We start from the raw sequence: 25,436 nt of genomic DNA, 5'->3' as shown, positions 1-25,436 counted from the left end.
CACAGGATTTATTTAATGTTTGGATACTTGACAGATATTTGTATCTTGGACTGTCCACTGTTGGAATCAGGCTAGGCCTGATGTACTCTTCATCTGACCCAGTATGACAACTTATGATTTTATGAGCTTTGCCTTCTGGTAGGCTCTGTGGCCTTGGTTTCCCTAGGTTTCTGACCAATTTTTCAAGTTCCTCTACGAATGATAACCTTCTTTTAAAGGGAAGCTTACACAGGCGTGCTTTGGACCATGAATCTACCGCACATTGATGCAGCACTTATTCATGAAGACAGATCTTGATGAAATCCATATGAGATCATATAAGCCATCTGAAAAGATAGCTGCTGCTGATTCTAGCCATATTGCCTCATCCCCTTCTGCAAGTTGTTGTACCCAGTGCAAAAGAACTCTCATGACAACCTGTACAAATTGGGATTTGAACTGTAAGAGCTGTAGATGAAAAAACATGTTTTAATATTATCTCTATTTTCCTCTACAAAAACGGTTATCTTTCTAGTTACAGTTGAGACCATTGCATCAACTTACATCATTTGAAATAAACATTCTAGGACATCATTTGGTAGCAGATAAAATTTGGAGGTCTTTACTCATCTATGACCAGCTTCTGGTGACTCCCAATCCGCTAATGCCATGTTTTCTATTTCAGAGTATAGGGGAAGAGCTGCTGCTGCTGCTTTGTGTTCTCCTTTAATAACTGGATCCCAGTCAAGGGTCTCCTCCATTTTATTTTTGAATATTTTCAGAAAACAATGTACTTGTGAATTTAATGCAGAAATCTAATCTGTATGAAAGAGTCAGATTCCTGAATGAATCCTCTTCTTTTGAACTAATTTCCCCTTCTAGTAATTCACAACTAATTACCCCCATATTTATCTCTTATATTCATACATAGTGGCTCACTGGGTTATGAAAAAAGCGTACCACCAGCTCTGGAGTAAATTTAAGTCTTTTTGTGGGCTGGCCTGAAGTAGCTGATTTTTGTGCTTTTAAAACTGCAGATTCTAATTTTCTCCAGGTTTCTGTAACACATAGAATATCTGGTGAAAAAATTTGAAAAACTACTGTGTAACTTCACAGTTGCTAGGAAAGCTTTTATTATTTTCTACTTCCATATGATGTCATTTTCTGGGATTAAAATCAGTGGATCAAGAAGTTTTACTATCTGCTGCTGTGCATTGTGATATTGGTTTGAGCTGTTTTCAAAATGGCTGCTGTTCCAGATACAACCACTGTCTCTAATTTCTCCTTTGTTTCTGGGTATGGCTGTAAATTTATTATTTGTGTTTGGACCTCCGAAGTTCTTATTTTATTGATTTTGATAAGTCTCTGTACCAATTTCTTCATGAAAGCAAGCTGAACATTGTGTGCCATTTGCAACTGTGGATCATCTACATCCTTGTGTGACACAGCGGTGGCTTCCCTTCATTAGGTTCTCTTAAATTTATAGAGAAAGACTTGAAACAGCTCCTTTCTTAGGGAAAACCAGACACTTGCCCCTGTAATATATTTTGATTCCTCCTTTCTGAATATTTACTTCCTTTAACAACTTTTTTTAAGCTTAGAGAGAAAATAAGGGGAGGGAGGGTTTGAAGGAGCGTCAGCTATTTCAGATATCTTAAATAGCAGCACAAATCTCCTTTTAGGCTCTATGAACACCCCTTGTTGGGCTAGGAGCATTGAATTAAAAGCTCCAATTCTCTGAAATTTCAGGTGCCAGGCCAACAGACAGCTAAGTATTAATTGCAAGTTTTAATTTATTTTATTTTTTTTTTTTATTAACAGTTTTTTATTGCTGTTATAGATAAGTGATAACAAACAGGAAAAACATGTACAAGCAGAACAGCATATTTTCTAGTAAGCATCACTATATAACACACTATAATATAAGAAAACTCCAAAGTGTTCCAAGTTATTCCCCCCCCCCCCTCCCCGCATGCTATGTGTTGGCAATAGAACTCTAAGCAGTCAATAAGTCATCTCTCCATACAGCACATTCACTGTCGGCATGGTAGTAAACGATTCGATTAAACCTAAGACAGAAAAGTCAGCCTATGATTAGGTCGTGAAAGTCAAAGGTCTCCAATATATGTAAGGACCCCAAACTTGGTTGAATTTGGCAAGGCGGTGGTGCTTCAAAGCCGTGAGACGATAAAGAGTACAGGCCCTATCCAGGCGTTGTAAAAGTTCCTCCGATGTGGGGGGATGAGTACGTTTCCAATGGTAAGCAATCTCCATTTTAGTAGCCGTGCAAACCTGTTGCATGAAGGTTTGAGCCGGAACTGGGAGAGAGTCATCCGTAAAAAATAGGAGCGCTTGTGCCACGGTCAGGGCACAAGGAGCTTTGAAGAGTTCAGACAGTAACCGGGATACATAAGACCAAAGAGGCTGAATGAATTCACAGTCCCACCACATGTGTATATATATGTTCCAATTTGACGACAATTGCGCCAGCAGTGGGGATCCACTCTGGGGTAGCAGCGGTGTAGTCTAGTTGGAGTCAAATGCCATCGGTAAAGAGTCTTATAGTTGGCTTCAATAATCCTGGTGGATATATTACCGCGGGCAACCGCGGAGAAGAGAGATGTCCAGGCCTCTTCGGATATTGAGATCTTAAGATCCGCTTCCCATGCAACCATGTGAGCATGTCTGCCAAACGGATGAGAGGTCAGCAGCTGGTATAGTTTGGATATAAGACCCCCTATTAACTTAGGAGAATCACAGTATCCTTCAAACAGAGATCGGGTGGGGGCCAACAACCCCCTATGCTGAATGTGTAGCAGAAAATGTCGTAGCTGCATATAGGGTAAAAATTCCACAGAAGACAGCCGATAGGACTAAGTTTTAATTTATTTTAATCTTTAAGGAATAGGGTAAATGAAAAATAAAAACCTGCTGCATCACCAGTACTCTTACATCTGCTGGAGGCTTTAATTATTGCTACATCACATGTAAGTAGTGATGTCACAGAAAAAGTCATGACTGCCTCCATCTGCTGGAAGGGGAACATAACCCAATCGTTCTGGAAAGGTGAGCAGGATGAGAAGGAATCAGAGGTTTTCTCCTACCTGCCTCAACTACCTCAGAACTCACCCAGGGTCTGAAGGCATCAGGGGAGCCCCATTAGAAAGGCTCCTCAATCAGGAACTACCATGAGGGCCAAACTTATAACCTGCTCAACAGGAAGCCTGCTGCCCTAGCAGCCCATGATCTCGCCACAAGTGGATTCAGCCTAAAGACTGATTGGAGTGACCTCAAGTCCTTCTCAACTGAAGATAAGCCAAAGACTACCCTGGGAGTCTAACAATCCTGCTGCATCAGTCCAGTACTAATCCCACCATCTGCTGAAGACAGAAAACACTGGCAGGTTTTCTGTGCTGCTCCAGTACTAATAGCAGTGATGAGGTCACTGGAAAAGTTGTGGAGGGATAAGAATGTTTGTCTTGATTAGATTGTAAGCTCCACTAAATAGGCAATTATGTTTTTATACAGTGCTGTGTACATCAAGTAAAAATAAGTACCAGGGAACAGGGTAAACACTTGGGTGTAAAGGACAAAAGTTATGGATTACCTGACAAGACAGGTGGATAAGCTATCATATGGAACTTGAGGGGTACATGCCAGAGTGGTTTAACAGATACAGTGAATAGTCTTGGGCAGAAGGATGGGAGGCGGGAGGGAGGGGTAGAGGCAGGGGACATCATTTGAGTCTGATAGACTTCACCATATCCATGGTCACTGCTGGTTTATTACCTACATTGAAGTTCTGATGGAGGACATGGAGCTGTAGGCAACCCGGTGCGAACAAATCTACCCCCGATTTTATAACATGCGCTTGCTGCCACGCGCATGTTATAAAATCCAGGGTCAGCAGGCGCAGGGGGGTGCACAATTGTGCAACCTGCGCGTGCCGAGCAGCCTGCCTCTGTTCCCTCCAAGGCCGCTCCAAAATCGGCGCAGCCTTGGAAGGAACTTTTTTTCCAGCCCCCCCACCTTCCCTTCCCTTCCCTAACCCACCCCCCAGCCCTAACTAAATCCCCTCCCCTCCCCTTTTTGTTGAGAAAGTTATGCCTGCCTTATGCCTGCCTGAGGCAAGCATAACTTGCGCGCACTGGCTGGCCAGGCCCCGACACAGGCCGCTGTGTCGGGGCACTCGGCCACGCCCCCGGACCACAGCTACACCACCAGATCGCCCATTTTCGAAGCCTCGGGACATACACGCGTCCCGGGGCTTGTGTACGCCGCCGAGCCTATGCAAGATAGGCTCGGGGCACGCAGGGGGAGGCAGGGGTAGGTTTTCGGGGATTGCACGCGTATCTTACGCGCGCAACCCTTTGAAAATCTACCCCTATCTGTGGGGATGGGAGTTTCAGGGGCCAGGGCAGAAGACACAATGCTTTTTGCCCTGTGTCAGGAAAAACTGCCTGCAGCAAAGAGGAATCTGCTATACTACAGTGATAACATTGCTATGCTCATTTGCAAGCCTGCCTACATCACCTCCTGGCTCAACTTTAGTCTCTATTCTACTTACCCAGGCTACTGATGCCATTCTCAGCATGCAGGAGGGACTGGGGACGGCTGCGCAGCTTGCTCTTCAGAGACCGGGGCCGTCGTGGAGAAAGGGGCTGTGGGGAGCTCTCCCCCAGTTCAGTTCTGTATTCTCTGACGGAACGGAGGCGTTCATACAGAGCCTGCAGCTCCTGGTTCTGCTGGGCCTGAAGAGTCACCACCTCCTGAATATGTCTGCAGAGGAAGAAAAACAAATTCTGTCCTTTTGAGGGATACAGAAAGAAGTCATTTCGCACGGGGGGGGGGGGGGGGGGGGGGGGCACGGGACTGAGAAAGAGAAAGTTGTGCAGAGGCGCAGAGAAAGAGGGGTACAATATCTCTTCAGAAAGGAAAAATGAAAGAAAGTGGGAATGAATAGCTCTTTACATTAAAACACAATAGCAGCCACTGAAGTATAGGAAAAGTAGTGGGAAGATGAATTATGGTGTGTTGCCCTGGAAAAAACAAAGATGATTTCTATATATATAAATGGGACTTCCATATATAGACCTTCAACACAGGGAAAAGCAGGATATCTTGACTTAAGACACCATAAGGATGATACACAAAGGGGGTATATCCTGCTTGTAGGCAGCTTCAATCTACTAGATATGCACTGGAGCCTACCTATTGTGGCATTAATTAGAAATAGAGATGTCCTGGAAGGGGCTTTCCTCAGGCAACTATTTAGAAGGATGTCACAGAAGATGTCAGCAGATAAGCACCATCCAGACCTGCCTACTTGCTCCTGACCATACTGCTTTAAGGTAATTCTCACCTATCACCCATACAAACTTGACCACCTACACTGCTCTTCCTCTGATCATCACAGTTACTGTATTTCCCATACTGTCATCTTCTATGCTAAGGATCTCTCCCACTCTCAATCAAATAAGCTTGATCCCTAGAGGGTCACATTTTTGTCTTTTTGTGTACGGTTAAAGATTTCATGTGTTAAATTGTCGAATTTGGTAGATTTCAGCCAATCCAGTGCGTTAATAGTAAGCTGGTTGAGTGAAGCCCATCCTCCAACATAGTGCATGGAACTCTACTTGATCAGATGGTCAGTTGTTTTTATTTCTCAACATTCAGCGGCTGTGAAGGGGCAAAGATTTCAACTATGTATACAGGAGTTAAAATGCCCAGTGTCAGTATGTAAATGATTTAAACAGAATCACTCCTTATGTGGTAGTTTGTAGCATAGAGGGATAAAGGAAAATTGGTTCTTACCTGCTAATTTTTGTTCCTGAAATACCACAGATCAGTCTAGATAAGTGGGTTTTGCATCCCTACCAGCAGATAGAGGCAGAGGAGAAAAAAAACTTTGAGGCACTGCTACATAACCAAGAGTGCCACCTGCAGTCCCTCAGTATTGACCTGTATCCAAGCCAAATTACAGTGAAACCAACTCAAATATCCCCTGTTTTCCCAGGGCCAACGTGAAATACAGGGTTGGAGCCCCTTTGAACCCCAAGGAAATCAATCAAACCTGGGTATCCTGCAGGTTCTGAAAATATATACACTGCATAACTTATCAGATCTTATTAATTGTAATTAGCATGGTCTGTCGCAAACAATGGGCTTATCTGTGTACTTCAGGAATAAAAATTAGCACATAAGAACCAATTTTTCTTCCCTGTTCATATCGCAGATTAGTCCAGACAAGTGGGATATACCAAAGCACCCCTACACTGGGTGGGCACCCTAAAGACTCGCTCTCAACACACTCGCCAAAACCCAGCTCGTTCGATGCTCGAACATCCATTCGATAATGCCGGGAGAAAGTGTGTAGTGAAGACCACATTGCTGCCCTACAGATCTCCTGTTGTGACACCAACTGACACTCAGCCCAGGAGGCCGCCTGAGCTCTGGCAGAATGCGCTTGCAACCCCCCTGGAATCCTTTGACCCTTGCAAATATAAACCCAAACAATAGCTTCCTTCAACCTGCGAGCAATCGTGCCCTTTGAAGCTTTGCTTCCCTGCATTGGTCTCCTAAACAATTCAACCAAGTAAACCAACCGCCAGAAACTGTTGGTGACCTTCAGGTAATGCAACAGCACCTACCAAAAATCCAACAAATGAAGCTTTTTCGCCTCTGGAGAATCAGAAGACCAATTCGGAAATGCAGGAAGTTCCACAGTCTGGTTAAGGTGAAATGAGGAAATGACCTTGGGCAAAAATTAGGGTACCATACGCAATGACACCCCACCATCCGAAATTCTCAAAAACAGTTCCCTATAGGACAAAGCTGCAGCTCCAAAATTCACCTGGCTGAACAAGCTACCATCAGAAAAACTGCTTTCAAGGGGATGTCCTTTAGTGACGCCTGTCGTAACGGTTCAAATGGAGGTCCACATAGCACTTGAAGCACCAAATTCAAGCTCCACGCTGGACACATCCTGCAAACCGGCGGATGCAAGTGCTTGGCCCCCTTCAAAAAAAAAAACTAGACTACATCCAGATGTGACACCAAAGTCCTCCCTTGCCGCTCACATACGAGGTAACCAAAAGCCGCCACCTGTACACGAAGGGAATTGTACACCAAACCCTTAGACAAGCCCTGCTGTGAAAAGGCTAAAACATGAGGTATTATCCATTCTCAACGGGTCCAAGCCTTCCTCCCTACACCATGCTTCGAACACTTTCCACACTCCAACGTAAGCCATAGACATGGACAGTCTCCTAGCCTGAAGTAAAATAGTGATAATTGGTTCTGAGTACCCTTCCAACAACCTTAGGTGCCTCCTCTCAAAAGCCAAGCCGCAAGACAAAAGTGATCCCCCTGATCTAGAAGATAGGATCTTGCCTCAACAGAACTGACAGATGACTTAGCCTGAGAGGCCAGTCAACGGCAAAATGAATCAGATTGGTGAAGCACAAATGTCGTGGCCACTCTGGCGTCACTAGAATCACCCTTTACAGATGCCTCGATGTGCCACAACACGCGGCTTAACAAGGGCCAAGGGGGAAAGGAAAATTAGTTCTTACCTGATAATTTTCGTTCCTGTAGTACCAAGGATCAGTCCAGACAGTGGGTTATGTCCCCTATCCAGCAGGTGGAGACAGACCAGAATTGTGAGGATGTCCCTTTAAGGGGAGAACCTGTACACTAACCCCTTCAGTATAACGACTGTCAAAGCATAAAAACAAAGAACCCAAACTAGGGTCAAGCAAGTAACAGGAAAGCTCAATGGAGCAATAATAGAACCCATGGAACCTATACGCTCTTGAATATACTTGGTATGGGCAGAAGACCAAGATTTCCGGTGTAATTGCTCAGTAATCTTACTCTATGCCCATTTACCATGTTATATTTGTTATGTTATAATGTAAAATAGGGCAGAATTCGCCCTATTCTCTTAGTTACCTGGAAACCGATGTGATATCTCGATTGAATGTCGGTATATAAAATAAATAAATAAATAAATTTGAGAAACTGTGAACCTGCAAGAAAAGCTTCGAGAGGACAGACAAAATGACAAACAGGGAAGGGAGTCTGGACTGATCCTTGGTACTACAGGAACGAAAATTATCAGGTAAGAACTAATTTTCCTTTCCCTGTACGTACCAGGATCAGTCCAGACAGTGGGATGTACCAAAGCTTCCCTAAACCGGGTGGGACCGAGACAGTCCTGCTCGAAGCACTTGCTGCCCGAAGGAACCGAACACCGGAGCGTGAACATCCAGACGGTAGTGTCGAGCTAAGGTATGCAAGGACGTCCAAGGGGCAGCCCTGCAAATTTCCTGCGGAGAGACAGCTTGACTCTCCGCCCAAGAAGTAGTCTGAGAGCGAAGAGAATGAACTTTCAGACCCTCAGGAATGGGGCGACCTTGACAGAGATAGACCAAAGAGATTGCCTCCTTCAAATACCGGGCAATAGTGGTCTTAGAAGCTTGCTTACCACAGTTAGGATCAATCCAGAGGACGAAGAGATGGTCCGAAAGAGGGAAGTCATTAGTAACCTGAAGATAGCGAAGCAGGAGCCGTTTAACATCCAACCGACGGAGATCCCCGGCCAGTGGGGCCCGCAAGTTCCACCTCAAAAAATGCTGGGAGCTCTACCGCCTGATTGACGTGGAAGGAGGTAACCACCTTGGGCAAAAAGGAAGGCACCGTCTTGAGAGAAACCCCAGAATCGGAGAATCGCAGGAAGGGCTCCCGGCAAGACAACGCCTGGATCTCAGAAATTCGCCGCGCAGAGGAGATAGAGATCAAGAAGACTGTCTTAAGCGTAAGATCCTTGAGCGTAGCGTGGCGTAGAGGTTCGAAGGGAGCCACACAGAGCGCCCGAAGGACCAGATTGAGATTCCACGACGGACAAGTGGCTCGAGAGGGAGGAAAAAAATGTCGAACACCCCGGAGAAACCGAATCACATCGGGATGACTCGCAAGAGGGTGACCGTCCACGGGCCCTAGGAGAAAGCCAAGTGCAGAGACCTGAACGAGAAGCCCTTAGGAAAGACCCTTCTGGAGGAAAGAAAGAATCGTTGGGACCGAAGCAGAGCGGACAGAGGAGCCTGATTCAGCACAAACAGACTCAAAAACCTTCCAGACCCGTACGTAGGCCAGGGAAGTAGATTGCTTCCGCGCTCGAAGAAGAGTAGAGATAACCTCTTCATTATAAACCCTTGTGCCTCAGGCGTCGCCGTTCAAAAGCCAGGCCGCTAGACAAAAGCGATCGGCCTGGTTGAAAAATAAAGGTCCCTGCCGGAGAAGACGAGGTAGGTGACTGAGATGCAGGGGCCCGTCTGACATCAGATTGACGAGATCCGCGAACCACGGTCTTCGCGGCCACTCGGGAGCTACGAGAATGACCGGACCCCGGTGGAGCTCGATTCTTCTGAGAACTTTCCCCACCAGGGACCTTGGAGGGAACACATACAGGAGTACGCCCGGCCAGGCAGAGTTAGCGCGTCCACGCCCTCCGATCCGTGCTCCCTCCAGCGGCTGAAGAACCGATTGGCCTTGGCATTGCTTAGAGTCGCCATGAAATCGAGGTGAGGGGGACCCCACCTGGTCACTATCAAAGCCATGGCTGCCTCCGAGAGTTCTCACTCTCCCGGATCGAGGACTTGCCGGCTGAGGAAATCCGCTTGAATGTTCTCCTTGCCCGCAATGTAGGAGGCCGCCAGGCATTGCAGATGAAGTTCCGCCCAGGAGAGGAGAAGACTCGCTTCCAGAGCTACCAGGGGGCTTCGAGTACCCCCCTGGCGGTTGATGTAAGACACCGCGGTGGAGTTGTCGGAGAGTACCCTCACCGCCTTGCCGCGGAGGAGAGGAAGGAACTCCTGAAGAGCCAGGCGCACCGCCAAGGTCTCCAGACGATTGATGTGCCAGTGAGATTGACCCGGAGTCCAGACGCCCTGGATGGACTGGGAGAGGCAGACCGCGCCCTAACCCGATAGGCTGGGATCCGTGGTAACTATTGTCCACTGCGAGGCTTCAAGAGGCATTCCCTGAAGGAGATGCGGCAGGTAGAGCCACCACTGCAAATCGTCAACTGTAGAAGCGTAGAGTGGAAGGACCATCTGGAACTGCTCCGATACAGGCTTCCAGCGTGACAGCAAAGCTTTCTGCAACGGTCGCATACGAGCGAAAGCCCAAGGGACAAGATCTATGGCGGAGGCCATGGACCCTAGGACCTGCAGGTAAGTCCCAGGCCGTGGGCGAAGGCAGAGCCACCAAGTGTCGAAGTTGGCCCCCAAGAACTGTAAGTCCTGGGAGGGCTAAAGATTGCTCTTGGCGAAGTTTACTATCCACCCGAGGGAGGAGAGAAGAGCTAACACTCGATCCACCGCCTGTCGACAGGAAGCCGCCGACTTGGCTCTGATGAGCCAATCATCCAAATAAGGATGGACCAGGATCCCTGCAACCACCACCATGACGTTTCTGAAAATGCAAGGCACCGTTGCAAGAACGAAAGGAAGTGCCTGAAACTGAAAATCGCGATTGAGGATGTGAAAACGGAGATACCTCTGGTAGTCGCGGTGAATGGGGATGTGAAACGAGGAACTCTCCTGAAGGAACCGCCGCTATGACTGCTCAAAGGGTTTCCATACAGAAGTGGGGAACCTTCAGGGCGCGATTGACCCGCTTGAGGTCCAGAATCGGGTGGAAGGACCCATCTTTTTTGGGAACGATGAAGTAAATAGAATACTGGCCGGCGCCAAGCTCCCTCTCCGAGACCAGGACCACCTCCCCCAAATACAGGAGCCTGGCCAGCGTCTGTTCTACCGCGGCCCTCTTGGACTGTCCGCACGGCGAGAAAAGGAACAGATCTGGAAGGGTGCGGACGATCTTGGGGGCGTATCCGTCCCAGATAATGTCGAGGACCCACTGGTCCGACGTTATTTTGACCCATTCCTCGATAAACAAAGAAAGGTGATCGCCGAGGCCCTGAACCGAGGAATGAGTCAAATGACCTTCATTGGGCGGAGGATTTGGGAGCGGTACGCGCAGGCTGGCCCTCCCGAAAGGGCCGGCGCCCAAAAAAGAACTGCGACCAGGACTGAACCTGGGAGGAGGATCGTGAAGAACCACCCTGCCCACGAGAAGTAAAACGCCGTTAGCGCCAAAAGCGAGAACGCATGGGCGTGGAGGGGCGCGAGGGTTTGGGGCGATCCTCTGGGAGCTTATGGACCTTGTCTTTCCCTAGAGAGTCCATAGGTTTTCTCAAGATCCTCCCCAAACAACATCTTACCTTTAAAGGGAAGTGTAGCCAGTCGAGCTTTAGAAGACTGATCAGCCGACCAGTTGCGCAGCCAGAGGAGCCTCCGGGCCGATACTGCCGAGGCCATCACCTTGGAAAGAAACCCGGACCAGGTCGTAAAATGCGTCAGCCGCATACGCTATGACAGCCTCCAATTGCTCCGCCTCCGCAGACGGAAGAGGCTGTGCACCAAGGAGCTGTTGAACCCACCAGAGGTCCGCACACAGCATGAGACTACTGCAGCAAGTAGTCCGAACCCCCAAGGCTAAAATTTCATGGATGCGCTTAAGATGCGACTCAAACTTACGGTCCTGCGGATCCTTGAAGGATCGTGGTGTGCTTAGTGAACGCGGAGACATAAGAATCAACCGCGGGGTACCTTAACAGATCCAAGACTTCCTCAGGAAGGGGATACAGCATCTCCATGGCACGCCCCACTTGGAGAGCCCCCTCAGGAGCCTCCCACTCCCGTAAAATCAAAAGCTTCAGCATAGGGTGAAAGGGAAACGCCGTGGCCGGGGCCCTAAGTCCCCCTAGGACCGGATCCATAATCTTGGGCAGGGAGTCCATCAAGTAATCTACCGAGGGACCCTCCAGACCTAATTCCTGTAGGACGAAGAGGATAAGGGACCCCCAGCTCCTCCCTACAGAACAAGCGAAGGGCTCTGGGGTCATCTCCCTCCAGCGGAGAGGTATACATAGCGTCTGGGGAGGTATCAGGGTCCGGAGGATGAGGGAGAGAAAACACCCCGGGGACCACCCGCACCCTAACTGGCCCCTGGGTTTCCACAGCCGGGCTATTAGTAAACGGCGAGGAACGGGGCATTTTTGAAGGAGGTGGGGTGGGGAGGGGGGGTTCCTGCTCCTCATGCAAGCTAGCTAAATAAGATTTATGCATGAGGAGAACAAATTCAGCTGAAAAAAGGGACCCTGAAAAACCAGGGGGGGGGGGGGGTCGAGGGGTGTCAGTACTCACCTCCTGGGGGGTCCACAGAGCTCAAATCAGGGGGGGGGGGAATCAAAAAAATCTGCCCCCCAGCCAGCTCCGAAATCGGAGCCGTTGAAAAATCCAAAATGGCCGCTGCTGAAAAGCTCTGCCGGCTCAAAAACGGCCTGGCCAAGCCTGGGGGAGTCGATCCCCGGGCTAAATTCGTCCTCTCAACCGAGGAGGGACCTTCCCCACCCAGCAGGCAAGCAGGGCAAAGACCCTGCAGCAAAAAACGGGAGTAAAAAAGCCCACAGGCAAGGCAAACTGCCTGCACATGCATGGCCCAAGCTGTGCTGAGAAAAAAAAAAGGTTGAAAAAAATAGTAAAAACTCTTAAAGTGACAGCCTCAGCACCAAGGAGAGAGAAGGGAGACCCTGCTGACTCCTGCCTGTCTGACTGCCGGATTAAAGCCTGAGGACCAGAAAAGGGCCAAAAAAGGTAAAAAAGTAATAAAAATTCTGGTCAACTGCTGCAGAAGTCAAAGGTATTTGAATACCTGCGACTTCGGAACTTTGGTACCTTTTAAACTGATTTTTAAAACTGATTTTTTAAAATCAGTAGTGACTGAGCGCAGCAGCGGGTCTAAAACCCTCTCGGCAGCCAGAAAAGGGGAGCGAGTCCCAGAGGGAGACGGTCCCACACCTGGAAGGTAACCCGGACCCAGACTATGCAGCGCAAAAGGGGCAAATAGCCCCGTGAGTCCGGCAAGAGCGAGGAGACGAAGTCGTCTCCTAAGAAAAAAGAAAAAGACACTAGGGATCAAAAAACCCCAGAAATACAACTTTGCTGAAGTACTTGCTTGAATCTAAGAAGGAATAGAAAAGGCTGACAAGCCAGAGAGCCGAAGGGGAGCTGTTGCACCTGCTGGGAGACAGACGAATACTGAAGGGGTTAGTGTACAAGTTCTCCCCTTAAAGGGACATCCTCACAATTCTGGTCTGTCTCCACCTGCTGGATAGTGGACATAACCCACTGTCTGGACTGATCCTGGTACGTACAGGGAAACACTTATTACAGAATACCTGCCTGCCACAGAAGAACCAGAGCATCTACGCCCTTGGCCTCGACTTCTGTCTGTGGCTGAAGAACCGCAGCACCTTGGCACTGCTTCACGATGCCATCAGATCCAGCTGGGGGTTGCCCTAGCGAGCTCGGATAAGGCTGAAGGTCTCAACTGATAATTCTCATTCTCCCAGGTCCAACTGAGATAGTCTGCCTGCACATCATCCACTCAGGCCACATGTGATGTTGCTATCCCCTGCAGATGCCTCTCTGCCCAAAGAAAAAAACCCTGGGCCTCGAGAGCTACAGCATGACTCTTCGTTCTACCCTGGCAATTGATATACGCTGTCATTGCACCGTCCGAGAATACTCTTACCATTCGACCTTGGACCTGAGGAACGAAAAACATCAGCACTCTGCATACCACCCTTGTTTCCAATTGACTGACCAGGTTGCTTCTAATGGTGACCACAAACCCTGGGCCATCCACCCTTGACAGACTGCCCCCCAACCAGAGAGGCTGGAATCCGTGGTCACCACCACACAATCCGGAGTCTCCAGGTCCACCCCCTTCTCCAAACTGTGAGAAAGCTACCACAAGAGATTGGACCTGAATTCCTCCTGCAGCAGTAATGGTTGCTGATACTCCTCCAACAAACTCTAACAGGACAGTAGAGCCTGCTACAAAGGTCTCAGATGGGAAAACGCCCATGGAACCAAACCAAGTGTAGATGCTCCAGAAACCAGAACCTGTAAACAATTCTAGGCCTTGGGAACCGACAGATGTAAAATAAATAAATAAATAAATAAAAAGCATTACCTGCAACTGAATCTTTGCCCCCTCTCTGGGTTGGGAAACACCCTGCCAGCCTTAGTACTGAATTGTGCTCCCAGGTAGTCCTGGCATATTGCTTGACAACATTTCCCTTTGGCTCATTCAAGCAAAGTTCAATCATCCAGATAAGAGTGGACAAGAATCTCCTCCCTTAACAGGGCCACCACCACCACCTTCGAGAAAATGTGTGATGCTGAAGCCAACCCAAAAGGAAGGGCCCAAAATTGGAAATGATGACCCAACAAAATGAAATGCAGAAACTTTTGATGCTCCTGCCAAATGGCTATATGCAGATAGGCCTCTGTCAAATCCAGGGACGCTAGAAACTCTCCTCTTTGGACTGCCATAACGTCCATAACGTCTCCATTTGAAAATGCGGCCACCGCAGCTGTATTGACTATCTGAAGATCCAGAATGGGCCGAAACGTGCCATCTTTCTTGAGGGATCATGAAGTAAATGGAATACCTTCCTTGCCTTCTCACCGAGAGTAGGGACCGGCATAATCATGTCCAGCCTTTGAAAGAAATGCACAGTTTCTCGAATTACCTCTCGTTTATTTTGGGAAGTGCAATGGGACACCATAAAGGCCTCCCTTATTGGTGCACTTGAAAAGTTATCCGGTGTTCAGAAAAAAGTAAATTGTCCTGTTTCTTAGAATTTCATTTACAGCCCCTGAAGAAGCAGCAACGAAACATGATATCGCGTTGGGCTTGCTTGTTGGTTCAACAACACTGAACAAAAAGACGAATAAAGAAAGAAAAAAGAAAGAAAGTGAGGGGAAGTATATTTAATTAGTACTCAAATTCATAATGTTTGTTTGACTTTAAGACATTACAAATTTTAAAAAATATTTTTGGACAGATGATTATACGAGACCTATCTTGGTTAAGAACATAAATTGTTCATTCACCTTGGGTGGTATGAAGGTCCGTTTACAAATTATTTATTGTATTTTTGACATAATTTAATCAATGTAGCAACCAGATTTTTGCTTTTTCTAGTGATTTTTTCAATTGCAGCACATTTGGACTTTTTTTGTTTCGAGAAAATTCTAAGGCATAACTGTTTCTCATCACATCTAGAACCCACTGGTCTGATGTGATCTTGGTCCACTCTTTGCAGAAAAGGGGCAACCTCCCTCCAACTGCTTCCAAAGAATGGACCTGCACAACTTCATTGCAAAGCATTTCCACTTCCAGTCGACTGACTGGAGCCATCTCTGGGAGTCCTGCGGGCAGCCCAAAAGAACTGTTTCCTTCCCGAGGTCTGTTTCTGCCCCGAGCCCGAGATACTCTTGTCAGAACAAAAATGCGAGTGCTGTAGAAAGGTCTTCTTGACCGCTTTCTTAATCTCTGGCAACTTGTTACCTTTGGACTCTCACAGATGTTTCATCAACTACTCCAGGTCCCCACCAAAAATCAGCTTCCCCTTAAAGGGAAGATTACAAAGCTGCGACTTGGACCACACATCCGCTGACCAATTACATAACCACAGAAGCCTGCTTCCTTACTTCTACTGCGGAGACCATATTTCTGGCCGATACCTGGACCAAGTCATAAAGTGCATCCACCACATAGGCCACCCCAGCTTCCAGCCTCAGCACCTGATTAGAATCCTCAGAAATAGGCCCCTTCTCTCGCGCTTTCTGCACCCAGCACAAACAGGCCCTCTGCATCAAGCTAGCACAAATCGCTACCTGGAGACAAAAGCTGAAACCTCAAGAATTCTTTTCAACTGGATATCCAATTTGCAGTCCTGCACATTCTTCAATGCAGCTGACCCTGCTAATGAAACAGGGGTCTTCTTGGTCAGTGGTTCTCAACCTTTTCCCCAGTGTGACACACCTGATGGACAATGCTCCCATGTGTGACATCGTTCACAACAATCCACAGCTAAACTAAAACAAACCCTCAGTATTTCTTTTATTGTTAAGAATGACACAAGAGCAAGATAAGAGTACTCTCTCTGAACAGAAATACATTTTTGTACAAGCTGCGTTCTCTGTCCCTCGTGGGGCCACCAACCTTTTTTGTTCCCCAGCAAGGGAAGACAGAATCAGTTATCACTAGCCCAAAAGAGAAAAAGAATTGCCATTTCTCGCTGGGCTCCAGCAGGAATGGTGGACAAAGATGGACAAGAGCTGTGTCCTACTGGGGGTGAAGAATTTTGCCTTGTGCACCATACAGCCTTGTGCACCTTCCCTCCCCACGCAATTAAAAATTATGTATTTATAATAGATTTTATATGAAAAATGACATTAAAAAAAGAGACTTGGAACCCATATGGCATTAGGCCTATTGTAACGTGTTCAGTATGGGCTTAGCACTCAAAGTCACGAGTAAAAGAATTATAACAATAATAAATAAATACTCCATACTAAAACAACACTAACTGCCAGCACACAAACAGTAAAACCCCTACTTATGAAAAAGTTAGATGTGCTATTATATCAGGCCCTAAGATACAATACACTTCATATTATAAAAATACAAAAGTCAGGCTTCTATAGATCCCTACACTGAAACTGCATGCTGGCAGAATACAGACAGACCCTCATCAAATACAGAATAAAAAGATTATACTGTAAGTACGAATAGAAATTTTGCAGAAAATAACCTTACTGGAAACCACATCAGTAGAACAATGGAAAAACAGACTCACCATGCCTCATTAAAAAAATAAAATAAATAAAATAATTTATTTATTTTATATACAGACATTTGATCTCAATCGAGATATCACACCGGTTTACATTCAGGTACTGTAGGTATTTCTCTATCCCCAGAGGGCTTACAATCTAAGTTTTTGTACCTGAGGCAATGGAGGGTAAAGTGGCTTGCCCAAGGTCACAAGGAGCGACAGCAGGACCCGAACCCTGGTCTCCTGGTTCATAGTTCACTGCTCTAACCACTAGGCTATTACTTCATAACAGCTGTAAAATAGAACATCCAACAATTAAAAACCCAAAAAATGTTACAAACACCAATAAAACGTTTCAAAACAGCACAAACATCCAATTAAAAAAAAAAGACCCTGCTCTCTATACCCAAGAACTTTTGATTTCATGGTGCCCTGAGATTGTCTTGGATTAGCAAGAGGAAGAGGAGGGGGGTTGTTATTCAAACTTTCTATTTTCTCTCTTTCATATATGCACATACTATCTCCCCTCACTCACATGCTCAATCTCACTTACACAAACACACAAGCTGTCTAACTCGCTCTTGCTGTCTTGTGCGTACCCCACACAGACACACAAGCTGTCTCACTTTCACATGCTCAGCATCACACACACACACACATACATACATACACAATAGCTGTCTCAGTCTCACATGCTCAGTCTCACAAAGACACATACACAGGCTGTCTCTCACTTATGTGCTCAGCCTCACACAGGCAAACATACACGTGGTTACTCACATGCTCAGCCTCACACAGACGCTGTTACTCACATGCTCAGCCTCACACAGGCACACATAGATGCTGTTACTCACATGCTCAGCCTCACACAGGCACACATACACGCTGTTACTCACATGCTCAGCCTCACACAGGCACACATACACACTGTTTCTCACTCACATGCTCAGCCTCACACAGGCACACATACATGCTGATTCTCACTCACATGCTCAGCCTCACACAGGCTCTCTCATTTATGTGCTCAGTCTCACACAAACACACCCACAGAGAGTCACTTACTCTCATATCTCAGCCTTATACAAGCAAAAACACAAACAGCCTCTCACTTTCACATGGTCAATTTCACACAGGCACATACAGGCTCTCACCCTCACATGCTCAGTCTCACACACACATACAAGCTGTCTCTCACAAACTCTCACTCATGTGCTCAATTTCTCACAAACACACCCACAGGGAGTCTCTTACTCTCACATGCTCAGTCTCAGGCACACACACATACAGATTGTCTCTCACTCACATAGGCATGCCTACACACAGGCTGTCTCAGCCTCACACAGGCACACACACGCTGTCTCTCTTCTTCTAGAAGCACAACTATCAGAAGCCTGTTTAAAAATTACTGCTTAGATTGTAAGCTCTTTGGAACAGGGATTAATTGCACTTAAATTTGAAAAGAAAATTTTGTAAGCCACTTTGAGCATTAATTGAAAAGCCAGGCTAAAGATCCCAAAATGAAATTAAATATAGTTTAAGAAAATTGATATTTCACTTACATTTAATGGGATGGGATGGCTTACCTAATCCTGATTTTCCAATCTGAATTGAAAGATGAATTCCTCTCCCCCAAAATAACAGACCTGTTCTGTCCATTTTCTCCCTCTTTCTTGTTAAGTGCTTGCTCATTCCCTGAACCCCTTTGTTTGTGCTTTCACACCTTTATTAATGTCCCTTGCATGCTCTCTCATCCCTAGCTCTCTTGATTTCACCCCTCCAGCCCCTCTTGGTCACTTGCTCAACTCCCAGCCATCATTATTTATTTATTTATAGCTTTTTCTATACCGTCATTCGTTATCACATCACAACGGTGTACAAAAATATGTTTAGAACTAATTGGCATTCACATATTTAAATATCAAAATAAAAACACTAAGATTAAAAAGTGTAACACATAAAACAAAAACTTATTGAACAGCTAAAATGATTAAAACAAATCATGAAAATAAAACTTAAAACAAACTTATAATAGCTCAAACATTGCCTGCAAAAGCTCGCTCAAAAAGGTAAGTTTTTAGTCCTATTTTAAAACTCTTAAAATCAGATTCAAGACATAGCTTCGTTGGTAAAGTGTTCCATATAATTGGGCCAGCGACAGAGATCACTCTTTCCCGTACTGAGATCAGATGAGCAGTATTTACCGAAGGATCTTAAGGATCTATGAGGTGTATGCATTCGAATAGAAAAATTTAACCAGAGTTATGGGCATATATCGCCTTGTGAGTAATACAGCACACTTTGTAAAGAACTCTTTGGGTAATAGGCAATAGTGCAAACTAATTAAGATTGGTGTTATATGATCACGCCTGCTGCAATTTGTCAAGACTCGTGCTGCTGCGTTTTGCAACACCTGTAATGGTCATAACGTTGATTGTGGCAGACCTAATAAAAGAGAGTTACAGTAGTCTAAAGAGGTTAAAATAAGAGCCTGGAGAACAGATCAAAAATCATTAAAATCTAATAAAGGCTTCAGCCGTCTGAGTACTAAAAGTTATAATATCCATCTCTAATTACTCACTCTTATCACCCCACCAACTTCCCTTGCTCACTCTCCTGCCATTATTTTTCCCTTTGCTCGTTGTGACCCCTGTTCACTTTTTGGCCCAACTTTCTAATCCTCCCTTTGCGATTCTCCACTCGACAAGAAAAAAAAAAGCGAAGCAGCAATTCTTACATGCGATTGTCTGCTTCCTCCTATGCTGGCTCAATACGAAGTTTGACCTGTGCAGGCCTAGCAGGTCCCGCAAGACTATACTCACAAAGCTCAAATATAACATTCAATAGAGGAAGAAGCAAGCAGGTAACAAGTGCTACCGCTCTTTTCCTCCTTCCAGCAGGTTGGCAGATGGTGCTGAGCAGAGGGGGTTGGGTGATTAAGAGGAGGAGACCTGGCAACTGTGAAGGATCGCATTGGGGAGGGCAGAGAGTGGCTGTCACAGCAGGGACTCAGTCTCTTTCTTGGGGCTGTGGGGGCTGACGACATACCTCTTCAAATTTGACTCTCACTGCTCCTTCTCTTGTTCCCAAGCAGGTCCACCTCACTTTCTCTTCTGAGCCATGCAGATAAGGAGGCCATACCGCCTGCACAGCCCCTCACATGTTCTTTCCAGATGGCCGCGTAGTGCTGCAATTGGCTCTGCTGCTAGCATTCTTCCCGGGCTTGAAAACGCTGACAGCCAGGGCAGAAGAGATCTCTGCATTCTCCTGGAGCAGAGGAGGGGGAGGGAAGATTAGCTGAATCAGTAGGAGACTAGGGAGCTCGGTATTCTGAAGCGGAGGCAGCAACACACCAGTTTGTGCTTCGTGACACAGTAGTGTGTTGCGACACACTGGTTGAGAATAGTTCTTGATGACTGCCAAGACAGCGGCATTCTCCTTGGGAAGCCTCAGCAACCCCAAAGTCTCTTCCGTTAGTGGATACAACTTCGCCATCGTCCTGCTGACCTTCAAACAGGCCTCCAGATTATCCCATTCCCAATTTCTTCACCTTTTTGGGCAAAGGCAATGCCTTCGGCAGTCCCCGTAGACCACAGAGTTTGTGTATTGTGCTTGGGGTCTGACCATGACATACTAACTTGCACCAAATGATGCCGAAAGGCCATCATTCTACATGACAGAGTGGTCTTCCGTACACACCCTAAGTTTTTACCAAAGGTAGTGTCGGAATTTCATCTTAATGAATCATCTTACCTACTTTTTCCCCAAGGCCCCATTCAAACCCAGGAGAAAAGGCTCTACATCCCCTGGACTGCAAACGAGCCCTTTCTTTCGATAACATTAAATTGGGAAATCCAATGGGAAAACAGACCCTTTCCTCCTGGTTGGCGGACTGTATCTCTTTTTGCTACCAGCAAGCAGGAATTCTGTTACAAGAATTTGTGAAAGCAGACTCTGTTAGGGCCGTTGCAACCTTTGTGGCTCACCTTCGGTCGGTGCTACTTGTTGATATTTGTAAGGCTACGACCTGGAGCTCTTGCCATACCTTTGCAGCCCATTATTGCTTAGATAAGGCTGGCCGGCAAGATTCCGTTTTTGGCCAGTCTGTTCTACGCAACTTATTCTCAGCTTAACTACCCAACATCTTACCAGTGACCCGTTCAGGGTTTCCAGGATGCCCTCCTACCCAAATTCGCCCCTGTTTTGTGCCTGTTGCACGTCTTTGGGTGCATTTGGTGCATTGCTCGGGTATCCTCAGCTCGCTACTCAACCATATGTGAGGACTACCATCCTGCTTGTCCTGTAAGAAATCAGAGTTGCTTACCTGTAACAGGTGTTCTCACAGGACAGCAGGATGTTAAGTCCTCACGAAACCCGCCCGCCACAGTGGAGTTGGGTTCGCTTGCAATTTATTTTATTTTTCACACATACTTTTTGCTATACACGAGACTGAAGGGGGACCCCTGCTGGATGCAGGGTTAGTGCCATGCTGGACATGCCCAGTAGGTGCCAGACAAAGTTCTAGAAACTTTGACAAAAGTGTTCCATGATTGGACTCCATCCTGATGATGTCACCCATATGTGAGGACTAACATCCTGCTGTCCTGTGAGAACACCTGTTGCAGGTAAGCAACTCTGCTTTATCTAATTAGAAAGTAGAGTAACCATCCTTCATTTATGCCCGAGCAAGTCTTACTTTGATGGACATGTCAGAATCATAATTATGTTGGTAGTCCCTCTCTTGTTAGCCCCTACAGAAGATGTGAAGGGCTGCAACAATGGAGTTCAAGCTACATATTCACATCCCATTACTGCCTAGATATTTACATGTGATGACAGCAGGTTTGGGCAGTTTTTCTTCAGGTTCTTTTTGAGGGTTAGAGAGCTGTTTCATTTCCCCTAGGGTCCAGTTTTATAATTTAACATTTTCTTTAAAAAATGGGAGTTTTAATCCAATAAAAAGTTAATTGACCCTTATTTTTCATGTTCCCTTTTTTTGTTACAGAAGACAGTCCTGAGCTAGGGAGTCCCATCTGTGTAACTGGTGATTTCTCTGAATTCAGGTGACGTTGAGTCACTTTGTCTTCAGAACAAGCAATTGCACATATCCTCGCTCCTCCCTTTCTGAAGTTGAGCTCAGCTTAATTTCAGAACTTGAAGCTCTCTTCAAGAAATTCTAGAGATCCCTGGCATCCATTCGTTGGCACCAAGTGGCAGTGTCATCTGTCTTCAGAGAACATCTGATACTGTCAAGCAATTTTGCTTTCTTAATAGATGAGCATACAGATTCCTATATGTAGTTCAAAACTCAAGCCCCTATTTCTTTTACTCTTACCATCCCTCACCCTTCTCCCTTAGCGTCCAGTCAGATGAATCCAGAACAAGTGGGTTATGCACCTCACCAACAGATGGAGATAGAGCAAACTGACATCACAGTATATATATACCCCTGTAATGACATCAGCATGCCAGTATTCTCCGTCTCCAGCAGATAGTAGACATGCATCTCCCTGCTGGGGATTGTGTCAATTTGAAAAAGGAGAAATAAGGAAAATAAATTTGCCCTGCTCTCCTACAGGGATTCTAAATGGTCCTTCCCCCATTTGAGAATTCCTGAGGTGATTTCCATGGCCCCTCAGATGAATGCCATGGTCCGGAAGCTGGTTTTTCAGCTGCTATGGACAGCTGTTGAGCAGCTGAAAGGCAGCAGGTGCAGGAAGCAAAGCGCGATGGTGACAGCATATACCCTCTCCCCCCACAGCCAGAGACAATCTCTGTACTCAGCCAAGTAAGGCTGAGCTCAAGTAAGTTTAAAAAAAAATACAGAGACAGAGGAGGGTATTTATGGTGTAGGGCTTCTTCCTTCCCCCGGTCTCCATGCTTGGTGCACTGTTCCAACATTCATCCCACTCCGTGGGAGGTCGAGGGGCATGGGGAGCCTGGCGGATTGAGAAGCCTCTATAGGCTAGGCCCCACTCTGAGTCTTTTTCCCTGCATGTCGTGTGGTAGGCCTCAACAGCATTTTGTGCACTTTCTTTACAGGCTTGTTGGTTCGGTGTGTGTGTCTAGCGATGTATCCAGTTTGTGCGTCCAGTTTTTGGATGCTTAGTTGGGCCTAGTACTCTGTGAATACAAGTTAAGTGGTGCCTTAGTCGCCAGTCACTTACCTGTGTGTGCAAGTTGAGCACTGCTATGTGCTTAAGGTTTTATGCGTCTATCCTAGGGATGCCCAAATCTTGGATATCTAGGTATTGGCATGCCTAGGTGTGAGACGCCTAGGTGTTGGATGCTTAATTTTTGGATGCCTAAAGAAAAAAAAAAGCTAGAAGCTTGCTTCTGGCCGCCAATCTGACGGCACCTATATCTAAGAAACCTAGGCACCTTTCTCTTTGCACTGCCTGTCATTCAGGCATCTCAGCCAGGAGTGCCCGCTGTCTCGAGGCTCAGGAGAATTATATTCCTTTGATTTCACTTAGCCTGGTTCTTCCCAGCCAGATGTAGGCCTGGGTAAAGACATTTTGGGGATTTTGGAACTCCCCTAACTAGTTCTTCAGCAGGAGAAGGTAGCTTTAGTGAGTTTGCCTCAGGTACCTCCTGGTCTTCTACATGTTTTAAATGCTCATGGGGAGAATTTTTCCAAGGATTGCAATCCTTTCTTCAAGCGCAGTCCTCAGCCCTGTCCAATGCTCCTAGGGCAGAGTCACAGTTGAGAACCTTGCCTGGACCTATTGTTAAGCGCCGGAGTACTCCTAGAGCAGCAGTGGTACTGCCTGATAGAGATCCAGATGGCACAGATGGTGATGCAGATCCTGACTCTTGAGGATGGTGAAATTCCTCGTGGATTAGAACCGTGCTACGGTTCCTTCCATAGAGATGAACTACCGACCCTGATTTCCTAGACCTAGAACATACTGAGAGCACCTGAGGCAGGTTCCGTGTCTAAGCCAAAGAAAAATCCCATTTTGGTTTCTCTGCATAAACCTCTTGGTTTTTGTTTTGTTTTTTTCTCTGTGATGGAGGCCATTCAAGAATTGATTGATCTTGAGTGGGGTGCCCCAGAGGCTAATTTCAAAGGAGGTCAGGTTTTGGAATGCCTGTATCCTCTGGATCAAGTGGTGAGAGAGCGTTTGTTTTCCAAAGGTGGATGCACTTGTATGCACAGTCTCCAAGCGGACCACTATCCCCATAGAGGGAGGAGCGGCCTTGAAGGTTGTATATGATAGGAAGACTGAAACTACCCTTAAGCAGGCACGTGAAGCAGTGGCAATGACCTTGCAAATAGCTTCTTGTTGTTTCCTGGTGGCTCGCACTTGTTTACTTCTCTCTCAAGAGGATAATGACTCGGGGTGAATCCCAGGGCAGTTATGGAGCCAGCGGCCACCTTGGCAGATGCATGCTGCAATTTGGTCCACACCTCAACCAGAGGAGTGGTTTTGGTAATAGCGACCAGGCCGAAGAGGAGGATGGGGCCTTCTCTGGACGGAATTTCTTTGTCGGTGGCTCTGTCGACGCAGATGCAGAGGGCTTGCCTGGATCAGTGGACTGAGCCTTCCGATGCCAGTGTCGACGCTTTTCACCATGTTCTCCTCGGTCCTTCTCCTGAGGCGATGAGGAAGAAGTAGACACCTTTGGAGTAGTCGGCGCCGGTCGGGCATCACCGGTGTCCCGCTGCTGGTGAGAGATCGATGGCACCGGCTCAGACAAAATCGAAGCAGTCGATGGAGTCGGGGGTTTTGAATGAAAAAGAAACTCCATCTTCTATTTGGGTCTGTGATGGACATTGTCAGAGGAGAATCGGGGCACCGACAAAAACTTGACGCCATGGGTTCGACAAAAATGTAGCTGCGGTGCGGTCGATGGCCAGTAGGCCCCAAAGGGAAAACTCAATGGGAATTGACCGCCAACGAGGGTAAAGCCTTATCTTTCGACTGCGGAGTACGGATATTGATAGGGGGACCCCATGGGGTAGAATTTTTTGAAAATTTTGAAAAGTTCCGTGAGGAAAATTCCTGTCAGGAATCTCTAGAGAGCTCCTTAACCCACGTGGCTACTGCTGTGCGGAAAAAAAGAGACTAAAGGGGGACCCCCTGCTGGATGCAGGGTTAGTGCCATGCTGGGCATGCCCAGTAGGTGCCAGTCAAAGTTCTAGAAACTTTGACAAAAGTGTTCCGTGATTGGGCTCCATCCTGATGTCACCCATATGTGAGGACCACCATCCTGCTTTGTCCTGTGAGAAAGCTGGAGTGGTTTATCACATTTACATGATAGAAACAGATACATGACAGCAGAACGACCATATGGCCTATCCAGTCTGCCCATCTAATTTAGCTCTACAATTCTTATCACTTCTTCAGAGATCCCTTGTATTTATCCTATTCTTTCTTGAATTCAGATATTTTAGTCTCTACCATGTCCATTGGGCAGCTGTTCCATGCAGAAGAATATAAGATTTGACATACTGGATCAGACCCAAAGATCCATCAATCCCAGTATCTTTACAAGAGTAGCCAATCCAGATCCCAAGCATTTAGTAGGATCCCAAAAGGTTATTAGATTCCATGCTGCTTATCCCAGGGATAAGAAGTGGATTTCTCCATAGCCATGCCCCTTTGTACGCCCCTTCGTACTCCACTGAGAAACCTGGTGACATAAGACGTACAGATAACAAACCCAGATTGGACAAACATGGATAGAGACA

At 46.6% G+C, this 25,436-nt stretch overlaps 1 protein-coding gene across 4 annotated transcripts in view; it reads right to left on the bottom strand.

The window, feature by feature from the left end:
* Nucleotides 1–25,436, bottom strand: part of WNK3 (WNK lysine deficient protein kinase 3) — a 463,548-nt gene that overhangs the window by 29,236 nt on the left and 408,876 nt on the right. For all 4 annotated transcript variants that reach the window (XM_029607822.1, XM_029607812.1, XM_029607839.1 and 1 more), the window contains exon 21: nt 4,547–4,758. In XM_029607822.1, coding sequence (XP_029463682.1) covers nt 4,547–4,758 — 212 coding nt within the window. The remainder of the gene's footprint in view (nt 1–4,546; nt 4,759–25,436) is intronic.

The sequence above is a fragment of the Rhinatrema bivittatum genome, chromosome 1 (assembly GCF_901001135.1).
Source record: "Rhinatrema bivittatum chromosome 1, aRhiBiv1.1, whole genome shotgun sequence".
Lineage (NCBI taxonomy): Eukaryota > Metazoa > Chordata > Amphibia > Gymnophiona > Rhinatrematidae > Rhinatrema > Rhinatrema bivittatum.
The sequence above is the reverse complement of the archived record's forward strand: the minus strand, read 5'-3'. Positions and strand labels throughout refer to the sequence as shown.